Raw genomic sequence first — 17,039 nt, 5'->3', positions numbered from 1 at the left:
CATGAGCCACACCCTTGTGGCTGGTTGTAGGGGCTACAGGTCTTAAGTACCGCACAAAACTAAGTGACACTAAACACTCAAGGTACTCGTAAAATATAGTATCTCCAAACGGTTTTGTCATTTCGGGTACTTATAATGACCGTAATCTATGTCCAAGAGGACGTTAGAAAAAATAGTTGTTTATTCGTTATTTCACACTAAAAACAGAGGTCAACATCGTTGAGCTTTTATTGTGGTACTTCCGGTTGCCGGTAGCTTGAATTTGCATATTAGCTAAATGTTTGCTTTCACCCGAAACATTTAGGTGTAACATTTAGATTTAACGTTTCGATTTAGGTTTAACATTTAACATTTAGATTTAGCATTTAGATTTAGATTTAGCATTTAGATTTATATTTAGCATTTATATTTATATTTATATTTAGCATTTATATTTATATTTATATTTAGCATTTATATTTAGGATTTAGATTTAAATTTAACATTTATATTTAGCATTTATATTTAGCATTTATATTTAACATTTAGATTTAAAGTGCTAAATGTGCTAAAAAGTGACTTTCAAAAATACACCCAATTTTTTAAAAACACGATTTGAAGCTAAATGTGACAAATTTTTTTGTTTTAAATATGAGAAACTTTACAAACGGCGCCCCATATCAAGCAGCTCACCCTGCAGGATCTTCTGCAGACCCTCAGTCACTGACTTCCTAACAGCTCTGGAGAAGCTCTGCGGCTGGAGATGCAACTGGCAGTAGCTCACATCCAATTCTGACATTCAAAAAATTCCCAGACTTCTTGCTGTTACCAAAGACATTTACTGGCAGCGGAAAGTTTGTCTGGCACCTTCTAATCAAACCACACCTACATTCTATTCAGGTCACATAATCAGGTCCAGGCATCAGAGTGTTTTAAATGCAGCCTCCTATCTCCGGTGCATCTCTACTTGCTTTGCTGTAACCTCCAGGATCACTGGTCCACTTGTGAGTTGATCCCATTTAGATTAATGGGGGTGTTTTGAGAAGTGATATATGGTCTCGCTCCATCACTCACATTGTCTTTGTGTGTTGACATCTTGCAGGTGGTCTTGACCTTCACTCTTCCTGGCAACATGTTCTGCCCACTGCTGAGTGAGTGCACCTGAGGAGGAACATCAGGGACCGGTGCAGGTTTTAAAACTGAAAAAAGTGGATTTGAATTTGACTGATTTTTATGTGTTTGTGTGTTTGTGACAGTCGTGCTGGCAGCATGTTCGCTCTTCAGTGCAGGTAGGAGCTCCTTCAGCTGGAGGATGGAGATTTTTTTCTGAACTCTAAAGGGTCTTGATGTTTGGGTTAACACACCGCCTGCTTCTAACTAAATTACTCCTCTCAGTCTGATTGTTTGGTGTTTTATGGAGCTTTTTATTTTTGGTTGCAAGATTTGTTTAGTGCCACACGGTCGTGCAGTGGTCAGTACTGTTGCCTCACAGCCAGAATTGGGCCAAAGCTGGAGCTCTTTTTTTTTTTTTGGTTCAAGATCTTTTTATTGAACATTTTTCGATATAACAAATATACATTGTTGTTCAATATTGCAGAAGCATAGAATGGATATTGGTATTAGTCGTGGTATGTGCAAATGTACAAATCACATGTAAAAGAACACAGACAAAGGAACAAACAAAACAAGTAAACAAAGAAAAAAAATGTACAAAATAATCCCTCCCATGTTACTGCTGAATTACTAGTTTTAGAAAAGATAAAATCACTGTTGAAACAAAGATTACAGATAAAAAGACATGCAGCATAGCTGAGGTGTACAAAGCTGGAACTCTGAAGTGGCCGGAGGAATGACTGTGAGTCTGACTGGTTGTTTGTCTCTATTTGGCCCTGTGTTAAAAATCCTGACGTGTCTAGGGTGGAGCCTAACTTCCACGGCCCTGAGAGCAAACGGACAGTTGGATGTGTGCAATGCTGTCTGCGACAATCGTCTCTCATATTGTGGTAGGAAGAGCTGTCATGTCTGACGTGGTCACATATCTTAACTCACTAAACTCTTCAGACTCTTAACAACCAAGTGTATTCAAGCAGAAGAAGACCACACGCTAATTGAGTGCTTTTGGAGATTATTAGTTATTAGCTAAACATTCAAGCAGGAGGCTGATTTTTGTTTGTCCCACAGGTCAGACTGTGACGTGTGAGGGCCAGAAGAACTTCCTCTTCTGTGGTATGACTCTAGTTCTTCTCAGTGTGTCAACGTCCTTCTGTCTCCTTCTCCAACAGTCTTCCTCTCCTCAGGTACTGGGCAGGCTTTAGTCATCCGTAGCGCCATCTACGGCCGCCACAACACAAGGACATGTTCCCGGGACAGAGCCGCGTCTGAGATCAGTAACACCAGCTGTGGAATACATAGCCGTAAAGTGGCTGAAATGTAAAGTCACATACATTCATTGACAAGTCAGTGGTTATTAGTATCTTACTAGTTATATTAATATTCCAGTCTGACTGTGTCGCTCTGCCTCCACAGCTGCAACGGCAAAAGAACTTGTTCCATCCGAGCAGACAACAACATGTTCGGGGACCCCTGTGTGGGCACCTACAAATACCTGACGGTGACTTACAGCTGTCAGCGTGAGTGTCTGCTGATGTGGGCCTGGAGAACCAGAAGCAGCTGTTGAACTGGGACGAGTGTAGAACCTCCACCTCTAACCAAGTCTTTGTCCCACAGGTCAGAGTGTGACGTGTGAGAGACACACAGCCAGTCTGTCCTGCGGTACGACTCTCATCCTCCAGAATACTCCTCCTCAGCGGGTCTCAGTTGGAGATCATATTTCCTGTCAAAAATGAACACGTTTTGCTCACATGCAAATACAACATGTAAAAAATCAACAAAGTACATTCAGATACCTCAGCTTCATCTTCAAAATCAAAAAACAACCATCAAGTACGAAAACATGAAAACCTTCAACTACAAAAACACAGTTTCCATTTATATGAAATACTGTTGCATGGCTTTTGGCATAAATTTTCTACTTTAAAATTTTCAAGCATGTGTCCTGTAATTGACCCTTCAAAGCAGAAGGTGGTGCTGTCAAGTCTGTTTAAGTTATGTGAATGAATCGTGACTCAGAAACCTGTTGTGTTTGTTTATGAGGTTTTTGGCGGGAAATCCTCTCCATGGTGTCATTGTCTCTTTGTTTCCTCCTCCAACGGTCTTCCTCTTCTCAGGGTTTGGGCACGTCTTAGTCATCCAGAGCGCCATCTATGGGCGCCGCGACACCATTACATGTAGATCGAACCTAGCATTGAGATATGTCCGGCACACCGGCTGTGGAATACAAAGCAATAAAGTGGCAGAAATGTTAAGTGACATACATTCCATGTTAAGTCCACAGATTTTATTCTTACTAGTTTCATTAATATTTAAGTCTGACTGTGTCGCTCTGCCTCCACAGCTGCAACGGCCAAAGAAATTGTTCCATCCGAGCAGACAACAACATGTTCGGGGACCCCTGTGTGGGCACCTACAAGTACCTGACGGTGACCTACAGCTGTCAGCGTGAGTGTCTGCTGATGTGGGCCTGGAGAGCCTGAAGCAGCTGTTGAACTGAGACAAGTTCAGAACCTTCAACCCTAACCAAGTCTTTGTCCCACAGGTCAGAGTGTGACGTGTGAGGGACACACAGCCAGACTGACCTGCGGTACGACTCTCATCCTGCAAAATGTCCGACTTCTCCTCAGCGGGTCTCAGCTTCCTTCTGACGCTCTCTGTCTCCTCAGATTTGGGGAAAGTTTTAACCATCGTCAGCGCTGTCTACGGGCGCCAAGACACCAAGACATGTACCAGGGGCCGACGCTTGTCCCAGACCAGAAACACCGCTTGCGCAAATTGCACCACCAGTACAGTGGCTGAAATGTAAAGTGAAAGTCACCAGTTCTTAACGAGTTTTATTATAATTTCAGTCCAATTATTTTGAGAGTTTCATTATTACTTCAGTCTGACTGTATTGCTCTGTCTTCACAGCTGTGGTGGCAAAAGAACTTGTTCCTTCCTAACAAGCAACTCCTTGTTTGGGGACCCCTGTGTTGGTACCTTCAAGTACCTGACGGTGTCTTACAGCTGTGACTGAGGTCAGTTACGGCTCTTTTTTCATCACACTTTCAGATCGACTCTACTTGACTGGACTCGACTTTGTTTCTTTTTCATTACAATTGAATACCACCTCAATGTGGGCAGACTTGTCAGCACAAGACAGCACAATATTTATTGTAGAACTGCTTATCTGGGGTGCGAGTCATGGTGCGGCAGTGCCCTTAGCAGGGAAGCCCTGCTTTGCAGATGAATAAGACCCCAAGATACTTACACTCCTCCACTTGAGGTATGACTTTCCACCCAAACCACCATGAGCAATCTCCCCTTTCCGGCGGAGAGTGTCCAGCAAATACAGCCGAATGTCTGGTGAAACAATCACAAAAATTCAATCATCAACCTCAAGTGCAGTGGTGGATGACCTCGTGCTGCAACACCTGCACAGAAGGCCAATAACTGCACGCAGCTCTGGTTCAGATTGGGCAGGCTGTTCCTCCTTGTTACGGCCTTTCAGGCCACACTCTTGTTCCCCCCCGGTGTTTTTCTGAGTTTTTCTGTTATTTCCGTCACATAGTAACTTTGACTTTCTGCCTTTTTAGGTCTGTGAAACTTCCTGTCACTGGACTACGGTGCAGCAGGAGGTAAAATAAAGGTCATCCTCTAACACCTCCCTTTCCTTTCGTACTGAAACCTTCTGTGGGATTTGCTCTGTTTCTCTTACGTTTTTTTTTTGATTATCTGAAAAACGGTTGACTTCAGTGTCAGTACTATAGTATATATCATCATATTCACATAAGAAAATAAGTTTTGTCCTTATTAATGAACATTTATGAGGATCAAGTTTAATTTCTAAGGGTGTGTTGAATTGGAGCTTCACACCTGGTGCAAGTCTTTTAAAAACATGCGGGAAAATCTGAGAAGTATTTTTTATGTTAAGTGAGTACGTTATGTTTTTACTGCAAATATCATATAATCCATTGAATCGTGTTGAATCAATGTTGTTCATGTAATTGTGTTCAAAAATTTGGATATATTTACACTTTTATTTACATGACGTTATGTTAATCATTCATTTATTATTATTAGTATTAGTATTATAAATAATCATAAATTATTATGATTATTTATGTATTAGTCCGATAATATAAATTCAGCTACACCCACCTTTGAGTGAGATATTGAGTTAACTAATCTGAGGCAGGATTTGATGCAGCACCAATGGCGACTTCCTGTCAGGGACAACCCCACGGCGCCACCCAGGCTTCACACCGGAACATTTTTTCCTGGAACCTTTATCTTGTTATTGCAGCTGCTGGACTTTAAAACACATTTTCTGTCATAAGAATAAGAGTCGAACCATCAACCTACCGACAGACAGATTGTAGGGTGGAGGTGCTTGGAAGTCATTCTGCAACCAGCCACTAGGCAGCAGATAGGGTGCTTTGGTCATAAATAAACTTTTTCTTTCAAACTAAAAGAGGAGGACATTTTTTTTTTCTCACAGATGTTTTATTGGGCAGCATCACAACACAACAACAAGCTCACATTGAGTCACTACAAAGCAGGAAATCACAAATGAATCAACAAAGATAAGAAACAGTGCAAAAATCAGCCTGACAAACAAACAAAGAATCAAATTTTGTTTCCCTTTGATGTATATTTGACTTCACATTAAGACCTTCATGTAAACATTAACTATTGCCAGTCATCCACACAGAAAATATGATACGACAACACATCACTGAAAAGTCACACAACTTACATGTCAGTAAGTTCTCACAATAAATATCTTAATATTATTTGTTCTGTCTTTATATGTACATGTTCATCCCTTCACAGGTGGACCACAAGTCTGGGTCTGTTAGCGTGACACCACAACAACACAATCCACCCTAAACATACACGTCGCTACTGACCACCGGGGGCTCAGCAGGGAGTTGTAACAGAACTCACAATAGCACAGAAAACCTGTCTGATATTGCTTCAAGTAGTCGGGAACGTCTTCATTTTCTTAACTCCGAATGTCTTCCTCACAGAAGTACCAGAACCACAAAAACACACTGATCTCACAGTAGCAGAAAAAAATCTTTTCTAATTTAGGAATTGTGGAATTTTAATTTTGGAAACCGGCATCAGACCTGCAGGAGTTTATGTCTGCGGGAGGGAAATGCTGTGAGAAAACCATTACAAGGTTAAAAAGCAAATGTTTAAAGCAGCTCTGCTCTCTGGGTTTCACGTCGTCCTCCTTCACTTTCATCGCAGGAACTTGGCCAATGTTGTGATGCTAACTCACCGACAGACTCGTTCCCAGGATACCAGACTCGGCGGGAGAGGGCGGGTTGCAATGTAAGGGGTGGTGCGGATGGAGTCGGGGGTGGTTGCAGGAATAAGTTGGGGTGGAGGTGGGGGTCGGTCACTCGGTCTGGGGGACGGAGATGGCGGGGCCCTTGGGGTCGTCGAAGCGGTCCATGGTGTGCAGCTGCAGGATCATGTGGAGGCCGTAGGTGAGCAGCAGCAACATGAGCAGGCTGGTCATCAGGCCCATCCAGATCCCAGGGGAGAAGAAGCCGGCGCAGTCGCTGGCGTACGAGAACTCGCCGTCGCTCACGTTGAAGCCCTGGATCTGTAGGGGGCGGAGCCACAGGCAGGAAACAACATGAGTGTGAAACGGTGACGACTCTACGATACACACCCTAACCCTGGCGCCACCCGAAGGAGGGTTGGAGTCAAACGTATGAAGGGTTAGAGCCACCATAAGCCTAAGCCTAAGCCCAACCTGAAACCTAACTAAAAGCCCAAGTCAAACCCTGACCCCAATTCCAACCCTAACCCTGACTACAAACCTAACCTTAACCTAACTCCACCCTAACCATGACTCCAACCCAAACTTCAACATAATGTCAGCCTCACCCTAACTCCACCCTAACTCCAACCCTAACTCCTCTCCAACTTCAAACCAACCCCAACCCCAACCCTAACCCTAACTCAAACCCAACCCTAACCCTAAAAAGCTTAGCACTGCTCTTGACTCGACACACTTAGTTTTGATCCGACCAACTCTGGACCTCATGTGTCCGTCTCACCTGGAAGTCGTCAAAGGAGACTCTCCACTGATTGGCCGGGTCCTTAGTGGTGCGCGGCACCAGCAGCGGCCAGCGGGCGGAGCTGACGGTCTGGCAGCGGTACGAGTATTCAGCCGGGGCGTAGACGTGCCTGCTGCCGTTGAAGGAGGCCTTGGTGCCGTCGTAGTCCAGCTCCACCGAGTCCAGGGTGAACCAGCGGCGAGCCGACACCTTGTAGTGACGCTGGCTCATCGCCAAGCTACACACACATACACACACACAGACAGCAAGAGGATGCAACTTTCTGCAAGGGTGGAGGCATGCATGTATGTGAGTATGTGCGTGTGTGGCTGCAGACTCACGTCAGCTTGAAGACGTTGTGTCCGAGGACGTTGTTGTAGTTGAGAACCAGCCTGATGAACAGAGAGGGGAGGGGCAGGAAGAAGAGAAGGTGGGTGAGTCTGGAGCAGCAGCAGCAGCAGCAGCAGCAGCAGCAGCAGCAGAATGTGAAGCAGGTACCTGGACTTAGTCCTGTCGCAGGTGGAGCCGTGCAGCTTGGGCCTCACGTCCTTGCCGAAGGTGTCGGGGGTCAAGTCATGGTCCTCCCAGCGGCCGCGGCGGAAGATACTGACTGACAGGCTCTTGGCCCACAGCAGAATGCAGGTCTCACCCTCGCCCTCCTGCATAAACACACACACACATGCGCGCGTACACGCACACAAACACGTGAGCCCTCACGTGCGCGTCCCCAAGTGAGCGCACACAGCTTTAAAGGAACATTTAGCTTTTTTTTTTTTTTTTTAGACAAACTGTCCCTTTTAGACCAACTCGGAGTGCATCTGGCCACCTTGAACTCGACGGGCGGATAAACTTCGGCCTTCTGCTTCATCCGCCGCTGCTGCTTCTCCCTCTGCCGCTCCCTCTCCTTGTACCCGCCTCGGTACTGCAGGAGGGAGCGTCCTCCGCCGAGCCCCGCCTCCACTGACAGCGCCGCCGACTCCTGAGCACACAGGAGAGAAGTGAGACGTCAGCGATCAACAACACCAGCAACAGGAAAGAGTTGAGTTTTATTCAGTCGTACAAACAGTAAATACAACGTTCACATCCAAAAAAAAACAAGGCATGACTGAAAAGGCACAGGCAGAGGCGTGAGCTTATTTTAAAGCCTGTCCTATGACCGACCATGCTACCCTTCGGCAACAAAGATGACATCAGATATAATAACTGTTTCAGATCAAGGAAGAAATGCAAAGAAAAAAAAAAATCTAATTTTGAACAAATCATTAACAGTTGTAACAGTTTCAACCCAGTGTGCAATATAAGGAAGTACGAGTGAGGAGCAAATATTCCAACAATCTTAGAATAATCTTTACTTGATGTAATAGACATGTGGTTTCTATGTTCATTCATGGTCAATAACCACCTCTAAGAATTTCATTTCAGTCACTCTTTCAATTTATTTGTCTCATCTTCTCAATTTAATTTTGCCATTAACTTCTTTTGTATTTCCAAAAAACCACGACGAGGGCGAGCGACGAGCCAAAACGACGACTCACCCTGGAGGGTCGCAGGCCGGTGTAGAGCGCCGTGTAGGGGACAGACTGAGCCGTCATGGTGGCCAGCACCTGACCAATCACCTCGTCTGAAACACAGCCAGCTGGTCAGTCAGCAGTCACACAGAGCAACGACGACGACAACAACGACGACGACGATGACAACAACAACTCACCGTTTCCACTCAGGATCTCCTTTGCAGACATCAGATCAGCCCTGAAGAGGAAGACAGGAAGTAGGAGGAGTCAAGTGTCAGCTGCGCTCCTATTTGTTTGACGTCGGATGGGATTTGATTTTTAATTGGAAATCTTCATTTCAAACATATAAACAGTGAAATCAAAACGAAACCAACCAAACAAAACATCGCTGACAATGAATAAAAGGTTGATGAGTAAACAAAAGAAAAAAAATGAAATTTAAACAATAAAAAATGTAAGCAATACACATGCTTGAAAAGGAGTCGGAAGAAGTAAAAACTTATATACTCCCACCCCCCCAATTACCCGAGGCCGTACGGCAGCCTGAAGACCAGCAGGGCCGGAGACGAGGCGTTGAGCCTCAGCTGACTCAGCGTCTCGGGGTCCAGGTACAGGGGGGACGTCTCCAGCCGGTCCTGCAGCTGGCCAATCACCGCGTTGGAGGCGGGCCAGGAGACGGCGGGCAGCACCAGCGGCGAGGACCTGAGCGCCGCCTGGTCGGTGGTGGGGGGCGGGGGAAGGGCGGAGGGGAGAAGGGAGAGTGAGCCGTGTTTACTGTTGGCTCTGACTGTTGGGGGGGAGGAGGCGGGGTGGTGGCCTCACCTCCAGGTTGGGGAAGACGCTGTCCTGCTTGTTCCCAAACGCTCCTCCGTACACGGTGAAGTCCTCCAGGCTCATCTGCAGTGAGGCCACACACACACACACACACACACACACACACACACACACACACACACACACACACACACACACACACACACACACGGTGAGCCAACAACAGCGACGCACAAACACCCGGCAGAGCCTGACCTGTGACCCCTCTGTGACCTTGTCCTGCAGGAACAGCACCACGTTCCTGGGCCCGGCGCTCACAGCCGCGTCCAGGTAGGAGGCCAGCTGCTGCTGCTCCACAATGTGACCCGCCGCCGGAGGAACCAGAGCTGGGACGGACGCCCTGGTGGTGGTGGACAGACACACACACACACACACACACACACACACACACACACACACACACACACACACACACTGCTGGTTGTATGGACTTCACTGAGGTCAGAGGTCAGAGCCAGCATCTTCAACTAAAGCAGCTATCTTGAATTGTGGTGCCTGAAACCCTCCGGCGAACCCGTTTCAAATAAACACCCCAGTAATCATCTCAATTTAAATCACAACTACACAAACGTCCTGAAATACACACATGCACATAGACGTGACAGAAAATGCGACAAATTTAAAGAAATTTTATCCCGATTACCTTTGAGGACTGAATTCAGTTCAACATTTGATGTCATAATTTAAAGAAAAACAGAATACACAACCGGTATTCAATTAGATTTAACTAAATAACGGGGGGTTGGGGGGGGGGGGGGGTGTCGTTGATCCTCCGTCACGCCTTCGTTCACGGAGCAGGTGCGTTACTATGGAGGACAAGCAGCCAATAGTATCGCTTCGCCCTGACAGATCGGTCATATGACACCTGAGCTCGGTGACGCAAAGCTCACCTCCGCAATGACCCAACACTACGAAACAAACCAACTGGACGGACCCTCAGCCCGGGACATGAGGCGATAATCCGCTCGATGTGTCACCGCAAGCTAACATCTATTGCTAACGCCTCCTCCTCCTGGCTCCTCCTGCTCCTGCTCCTGCTCCTCTCGGAGGTCCGGATGCTCTAAACAGCGCGACGTGTCTCACCCCTCACTCGTCCACAGGATCAGCGGCACCTGGTCTTCACATGCCGCCGGGTGCAGGACGCTCAGCAAGCCCAGAAACACGGCTCGCAGCGCGGAGATGCGGCGGAGATGCTGCGTCCCGACGGTCGCCATCTTTCACTCAGCGTCGTCGCCGAGCTCCAGTCGGTGACGTCAGCCCCGGTGGTCACGTGACAGGGTCGCGCTGCCGTTTCATCTCCATCAGCAGTAGAGCGAGGAAAAGAATTAGCTTCAGCTTTTTCAGATTTGGAAGAAAGGCAGAATAAGAAAAATATGAGCAGTCATTTTTGTCCTGTTGTATAGAATTCCATACTTTTTAAAGAAAAATGTTGGTGTGTATATTGTTGGAACTTTGCTTTGGTTCATTTTCAATTGACATCAAAGCCACAAGATGTTTTCTACATATCCCTCATACTTAATTACAGGCCCCTCGGTCGAATTTGCCCACCCCTGACCTATAGTACAACCCCGTATCATAACCCTCGCCCTAAAAGTATCATCTTAGACCTATACCACAACTATAATAACCCTGCTCACATAATCCCCCTCCACACAACAGAACAGTGCTTTCGTGATTGCTGTACAGCAGCAAAACACTGACCTCGATGAGTGGCGCTCAAACGTAAGGGGCAAATATACAGGTACTACCCAGAAAATTAGAATATCCTGAAAAGGTTGGAGTATTTCTGCAATTCAACTTAAAAGGTGAATTTGACATATTATATAAACAAATAATATGCAAATCAATATATGTCAAGTTTTTATTTCTTTGGATTTTGCTGATCAGGTCTTGCAGCTACAAAAAAAAAACCCCTCAAATTTTATAATAATTTTCTGAGTTTGTGGGTTTGCGGTTTTAATAAGCTGAAAATCTTAATCAGCAAAGTTACAACAAGGAACTGCTTGAGAGATGTCAGTTTGCGCGTAATGGCTCAATAAAATTTGTTGGTTTCATCTTTTTTGTTAAATTGCCAAAATAAAACAACTTTTATTTGATTTTCTAATTTTTCAGGTAGTACCTGTATATAACTAACTGTGGGTGGCTACACTGACTTACTACACAATTGATACATGACCATGTAGGAAAAACCGTAACTGAGCTTTATTGGGTTTGCCAACATGCTGTACAATGGGAGTGAAAATAAGGCCACACGTATAAAATCAGCACAGATTATCATTTATGTGACATTTACTGATAAATACAAAAGCTGTTGGCTTGTGTGATGAAATGATCTCCTGTTCAAGTGTAGGTGATTGGCTGAAACAGTTTAAACACTTTCATCATTTCAAACAGAAACAGAAGCAGAGCGCAGATCATCATTTGATTACAACACCAGAGAGTGGAGCGTGTGAGATGGCTTCACGCAGCAGTCAGGTTTAAACCAACGACCGCTCCCAGTCGAGGGAGCAGGCAGCACCACCAGTTTGTGGCAGGAAGTGACAGGATCACTTTGAATACTTGGCTCTAATCCTGAAAACCCACTTCCTGTGCAGGGGAGACAGTCTGTTGGTGCGTCCCACTGCTGTTAGCTCTGTGGCGAGAGCCAGAGTTCGACATTGCCCGTTCAATCCCCCTTCGTCGCACCTGTTTGTGCACTTTAATAGAGGAAGTGAGAGACTGCCGGTTTCCAGGGGCAGCAGCAGGGAGGCCTGAGGCTTCTAGTGGTGAGAAAGAAAAGAATACCATCCATCCACTTGCAGGCCCAGTGTCTATCTGGTTTTGTTCCTTCTGGGCTATAGTAAAAAAAAAAAAAAAAATGCAGCGAGTAGGCAGCGCACTCTGGAGGAACAAGGGGCTCATTTTAAGGTAACAAAAGCAAAACGAGACGAGTTTAACGCATGGAAAACATGATTCTGAGTTATTGTCCACTTGTCCAATCAGCAGGAGGAAAAGGAGTCTATGTTGCCTCATAACGCTGCAGCTCCACTGAGGACGGGAGGTCGTCTGGGTGCTGAGCTTGGGTTTATCCTGGACAGGAGGACTTCCTGTGGAGAGCTTTGGGTTCTGGTGCTCAGCCGGTCTGTGCTGTGGCAGGTGCCGCCCTCCTGGCGGCGACAGCGGTGGCGGGACTCAGGACGTGGTCTGGACCTGCCTGTGGAGGACCTCCGCCTGAGCCTTCAGGCTCCGGAACTCCTCTTGGATGAAGTCGGTCAGCGTCTTCCTCATCTCCAGCTGGGGTGACCAGAGTCAGAACAAGGAGAACATGTGTGTCACATGGTTTATACAACTTCCTGATTTCTAAATCAGAAAAAACACTCTTGACTTTGTAGGTCTGGGCCGTCAGATGCAAAATTTTACACTCTGGACCTTTAAAGACTTCATGAAGAATATAAGAGCATCAACGCTCGCTGAATTTCTTCTTCTGCGGTGGCTGCGCTGACCCCTGTCTGTGAGCACAGCGCCCCCTGTCCTCACCTGGCTCTTGTTCTCAGCTCGCAGTGCCTCCACCAGCTCCTTCAGGCTGAACGGCTTCCCCACCAGCACGGTGATCCTCTGTGGACACACACAGAGCACTGAGGCTGACACGAGGTCATGTGACCCACAGGAAGTGAGCAGAAACACACCCTCCTCCTCCTCCTACCTTGCCGATTCGAGGGATGTAGGGCTTCATGTTTGGCAGAACGTCGGTCAGACCTGAGGAGTCGCAGGACAGTCGTTTAGGCTCTCTCCCCTCCTTGGACACCTACCTGTCCGGGGAATCATGTGACCTAATGACTCACCTACGTGCCAGAGCGGCAGGATGACGGGTTGGAGGGAGCACTCGGATATGAGTCGACCCACACCTGGAACACAGAGCAGAGACGTCTCTCAAACAGGAAGCACCTGGCGACACCTGGCTGGCCGACCGTCACTCACCCCACTTCAGACGGATGAACTCCTCATTCATGTTGACTCGACCTGTGGCACAGGGGAACGTTCTTGATTTCAGCGGCAGGGTCGAGGAGACAAACGTGTGAACAGAGCGCAACCTCACCGACCTTCTGGGAAAATGTGCACCCACTCCCCTCGGTTCAGCTTCTCCAGGATGAAGTCCATCCCCTTCTGGTAAACACCATCACCTGCAGAGGAGGTGGAGGAGGAACCGTGAGCAGGCTGCAAGGCATGATGGGAGCAGAACTCCACAGCAGAAAGCACACACGCGTACACATACACGCATACTTCAGGGTGAACCATCCCTTTAACGACTCACCTCTGCAGACAGGAACACACTTCCCTCGGCTGAAGAACCGTGAGTGGAGCTCTTTTGTGAAGCAGATGTCAGATGCTGCTGGAGTCCTGGGGAACAAAAAAAAAAAAACATCAAACAATAGCAGAGTTTTGAACTTGAAATTGTGACGTTTAAACGTTTAAAACCCACAAAACCTCACCAGCGCATCCGGTTGAAGGTCCACACATGTCGGAGCTTCAGGACACCTGTTGGAACAAAGAGGTCACACCACCGCTGGCTGGTACTGTCCTATTCAGGCCAGACCTGAGATTAGTTCCTACCCCAGATATGTGGGTCGTCCATACAAGACTCGTGGTTGCACAGGGTGATGAGGGGAGTGTTCGGAGGCCGCCGGTCGATCAGGTCAAGCAGAACCTCCTGGTTGTGGACAGTCAGGTGGTTCATGTACTCTGGGGAGGAGGAGGAGAAGGAGGAGGAGGAGGAGGAAGAGAAGGTAGGAAGAACAGCAGTCAGACACCATAGTCCCACTGGTCTGGACTGGAGCTGTGCTGTGGGTCTACAACTTACTGGTCCAGAAGTAGGAGTAGGAGCCCACCATGCCCATGATCAGTGAGCTGGATATCCTCCAGGCCAGAGGGGGGCACTGTGGAAATGGCCATCTGACCTCCAGCGGCATCGCAGCATCAGAGGCACAACATCCAATCAGACCTGAGGGCAGAGGTACACACTTCACAAATGACATTTCAGTTGAAATGTTTTCTCTCCTGTTGACCGTTCATGACTTCTCAAGGGGGAGAATGGCAATCCTGTTACTCCGCCAGAAGGGGGTGCTGTGTCAATGACACGCTACCCCACAACAAGCCAAACAACTGTCATCACTTCAAAGGTAGCGTTTGCTCTTCCCGTTTTTGTATTTTTTGTGGAGATTTTATATTGACAATTCATGAATACCCCACACGGTGGCGTCTGTGATCATTTCACTCACTCTGCAATCTGCTCTTTCGTGACGACATGATTATCTTGACGTTTCTACACACCAGCGGCTTCATCCATGCTTCCGTCCGACAGTTAGCTCATGCTAGCCAGCTAGCCTCCTGCTAGCTGAGTTAGCTCTGCTCTGGAAGAGTCGAAGCCAACGAACTAAGCTAAACTAAGCTAAGCTAATGGCAGCGAACCAAAACAACCATTCAACAGCTTCCCATGTCCCTCTGACCAACCGCTGTGATCGAATCTAACAGAAACAACAGTCGTTGCCCCTCTAAAATACAAATCTGTCGCATCATGTAGCGTCACGGCTCTAAATTCGGCATTTAAAAACATTTTAGTAACTTTGAGAGAGTAAAAACAGCAAACAAACATTAGCCTCACCTTTCTTCCTGCTGTCAGGTTGCGGGATGCGGGTGGTCACCGAACCCGGAAATGAGCCTCTCTCGATGAATTGTGGGTATTGAAGTATTCTCAGTTTGACTGAAAGAAAATAAAAATTGAAGCCACTGTTGGAATTTTGGAATGTGTTTATCATAAGAGTGTTTTCGCTTTTTGTTGCAAATATCATACATTTGCGCTTAAGGTGCAGCACACCAAGCCGAGTCCAGGTTGTGAAACCCGCGGGATTATGGGTAATGATGGCTTTGAAGTCAAAAGTCACCCTCCGACCCTGCAGGTTGTTTTTTTTTTTTTTTTTTTTTTTTTTTTAAATTTTTTTTATTTTAAGAATTATATACAAACAAACAAGGCACAACGGTATCGAATAAGACAATCGACTACATTTCTTAGATCAAGCATAAGTATTGTAACAGAGTAAACCAAGATTCAAGGTGAAAAGAAAAAAGAAAAAAATAATAATAGTAATAATAATAATAATAATAATAATAATAATAATAATAATAATAATAATAATAATAAAATAAATTATAGTTGTGAGGGGACTTTCTATATCAAGTGAAATAATTCTAATAAAGTAAATAAACGAAGGGCTTTTCTATCCTTAACTAATTTTAAAGATTTGCAAAAGAGTAAGAAGTCATTCTTCCAGTGGGTAAGAACAGGTCTTGTTTTAAAGTATCTACACTTGTGAATAAAAAATTTCCCCAACAACAATAAAGCATTGATAACAAATTCTGAATCCTTATTTTCCAAAAATACACCAAATTAAATAGTCTCCTCTGTCAGGGGGAAATCAATGTTTTTTGATTGTAACCAGCTCTTAAAATTACTCCAGAATGAATGTACGGCATTACAGTGAAAAAAAATATGGTTCAGGTTTTCAACATCCACGTCACAGAACACACAGTTGTTAACATTTAAAAATTAAATCTCAATCTTAAAAACTCATTTGACGGGTAGATTTCGTTCAAAATTTTGAATTGAACCTCTTTTGCCTTGGGAGGCACCGGAAATGAAATATAATCCTTTCTTATGTGTTTAATCTTATCCACATCAAGTCGTTTCAAAATATATGACCTTTTAACTGGATTAGGGTAGAACTCTTCTAATAGCACTTTCCTAATAGCTTTATTATTACACATTCGATCACAACTCCCCCAATGTATAATTGTCTCAAACTTGCGGAGATTTGAGAAATTTCGAACATCTTCTTTCACGACCGCCATTAAAGAAAACGGAATTGCCCTTGTTATTTTTGTGTATTCCTTTAAACTACATTGTATTTGGTATTTTTCACAAAATTCTACGTGTTCCAACAGGTTCCCATTTTCATCCAGCAAGTGAGAAACAGCCCAGACTCCTTTTGAATTCCATTCTACCTTAAAAACTGATTTCCTGTTCAGCAATATGTATCTTGTTATTCCAGATTGGTGTATTGTGTGGAGTAAAAGTATGACAGTACAGTCATTTCCAATAGAGAAGGGCTTGTTGATGAAAATCTGAGAGTTTACCCTGCAGGTTTAGACGGTTGTATCTGTCTTTAGCGAAAAATTAAAAAAAAAGAAGAAAAAATAAAAAAGTACTGGTAATACAATTTTACGAAAAGTCCAGAAAAGATCGCTAAGGAGGGACTTCCCTTTCCTGCTACAATTTAGAAAAGTTGTGTCAGGGCAGGATTTCATCACAAGAAGGCGGCAATCAGCAGACTTAAACGGATTGCGTCATTTGTCGTCACACTATATCCTGAGAAGTATAGCTGCTGTTTGTGTAACTTGAGAAAAAAGCTGTAAAATGAATGACTAAATAAATGAATAATGTAACATCTTATTACTCAGTTGATTGCCAACAGACTTCTAAATATGACAAATATGGCATTTTTAGATACAA

The 17,039-nt window shown here is 45.4% G+C and overlaps 3 protein-coding genes across 5 annotated transcripts; 1 reads left to right on the top strand and 2 right to left on the bottom strand.

Annotated features, from left to right (window-relative positions):
- The first annotated feature begins 912 nt into the window (after positions 1-912).
- Positions 913-5,532, top strand: LOC142888501 (L-rhamnose-binding lectin CSL3-like). Its single transcript, XM_076026846.1, has 14 exons — positions 913-983; positions 1,082-1,130; positions 1,236-1,268; positions 1,896-1,982; positions 2,161-2,205; positions 2,277-2,409; positions 2,506-2,609; positions 2,707-2,751; positions 3,207-3,339; positions 3,434-3,537; positions 3,635-3,679; positions 3,759-3,894; positions 4,003-4,109; positions 4,668-5,532. The coding sequence occupies exons 2-13, from the start codon at positions 1,112-1,114 to the stop codon at positions 4,106-4,108; spliced, it is 990 nt and encodes a 329-aa protein (XP_075882961.1). The 5' UTR covers positions 913-983; positions 1,082-1,111; the 3' UTR covers position 4,109; positions 4,668-5,532.
- Positions 5,533-5,555: 23 nt separating this feature from the next.
- Positions 5,556-10,808, bottom strand: atp6ap1a (ATPase H+ transporting accessory protein 1a). Of its 2 annotated transcripts, none has more exons than XM_076026845.1 (11): positions 10,580-10,808; positions 9,710-9,836; positions 9,485-9,559; positions 9,200-9,375; positions 8,860-8,900; positions 8,687-8,772; positions 7,978-8,130; positions 7,650-7,810; positions 7,493-7,543; positions 7,152-7,389; positions 5,556-6,691 (listed from the first exon to the last, which is right to left on the bottom strand). In XM_076026845.1, exons 1-11 carry the CDS (start codon positions 10,708-10,710, stop codon positions 6,482-6,484), a joined length of 1,449 nt encoding a protein of 482 aa, XP_075882960.1. In that variant the 5' UTR covers positions 10,711-10,808; the 3' UTR covers positions 5,556-6,481. The 2 variants fall into 2 exon arrangements, with proteins under 2 accessions (XP_075882960.1, XP_075882959.1); XM_076026844.1 differs by having other exon boundaries at positions 9,188-9,375; positions 10,580-10,790.
- Positions 10,809-11,673: 865 nt separating this feature from the next.
- On the bottom strand, positions 11,674-15,300 carry tafazzin (tafazzin, phospholipid-lysophospholipid transacylase). 2 transcript variants are annotated; one of them, XM_076026847.1, is made up of 11 exons: positions 15,135-15,300; positions 14,334-14,474; positions 14,087-14,215; positions 13,966-14,011; positions 13,788-13,873; positions 13,576-13,656; positions 13,454-13,495; positions 13,318-13,380; positions 13,179-13,231; positions 13,013-13,110; positions 11,674-12,769 (listed from the first exon to the last, which is right to left on the bottom strand). In XM_076026847.1, the coding sequence occupies exons 1-10, from the start codon at positions 15,286-15,288 to the stop codon at positions 13,054-13,056; spliced, it is 852 nt and encodes a 283-aa protein (XP_075882962.1). In that variant the 5' UTR covers positions 15,289-15,300; the 3' UTR covers positions 11,674-12,769; positions 13,013-13,053. The 2 variants fall into 2 exon arrangements, with proteins under 2 accessions (XP_075882962.1, XP_075882964.1); XM_076026849.1 differs by having other exon boundaries at positions 13,013-13,090; positions 15,135-15,233.
- Positions 15,301-17,039: the final 1,739 nt, after the last annotated feature.

The sequence above is a fragment of the Nelusetta ayraudi genome, unplaced genomic scaffold (assembly GCF_046127955.1).
Source record: "Nelusetta ayraudi isolate G7.1 ecotype Tasmania unplaced genomic scaffold, CSIRO-AGI_Nayr_v1 ptg000019l, whole genome shotgun sequence".
NCBI classification, from domain to species: Eukaryota; Metazoa; Chordata; class Actinopteri; order Tetraodontiformes; family Monacanthidae; genus Nelusetta; species Nelusetta ayraudi.
Note: the sequence above shows the minus strand (reverse complement) of the source record. Positions and strands in the feature narration are given on the sequence as shown.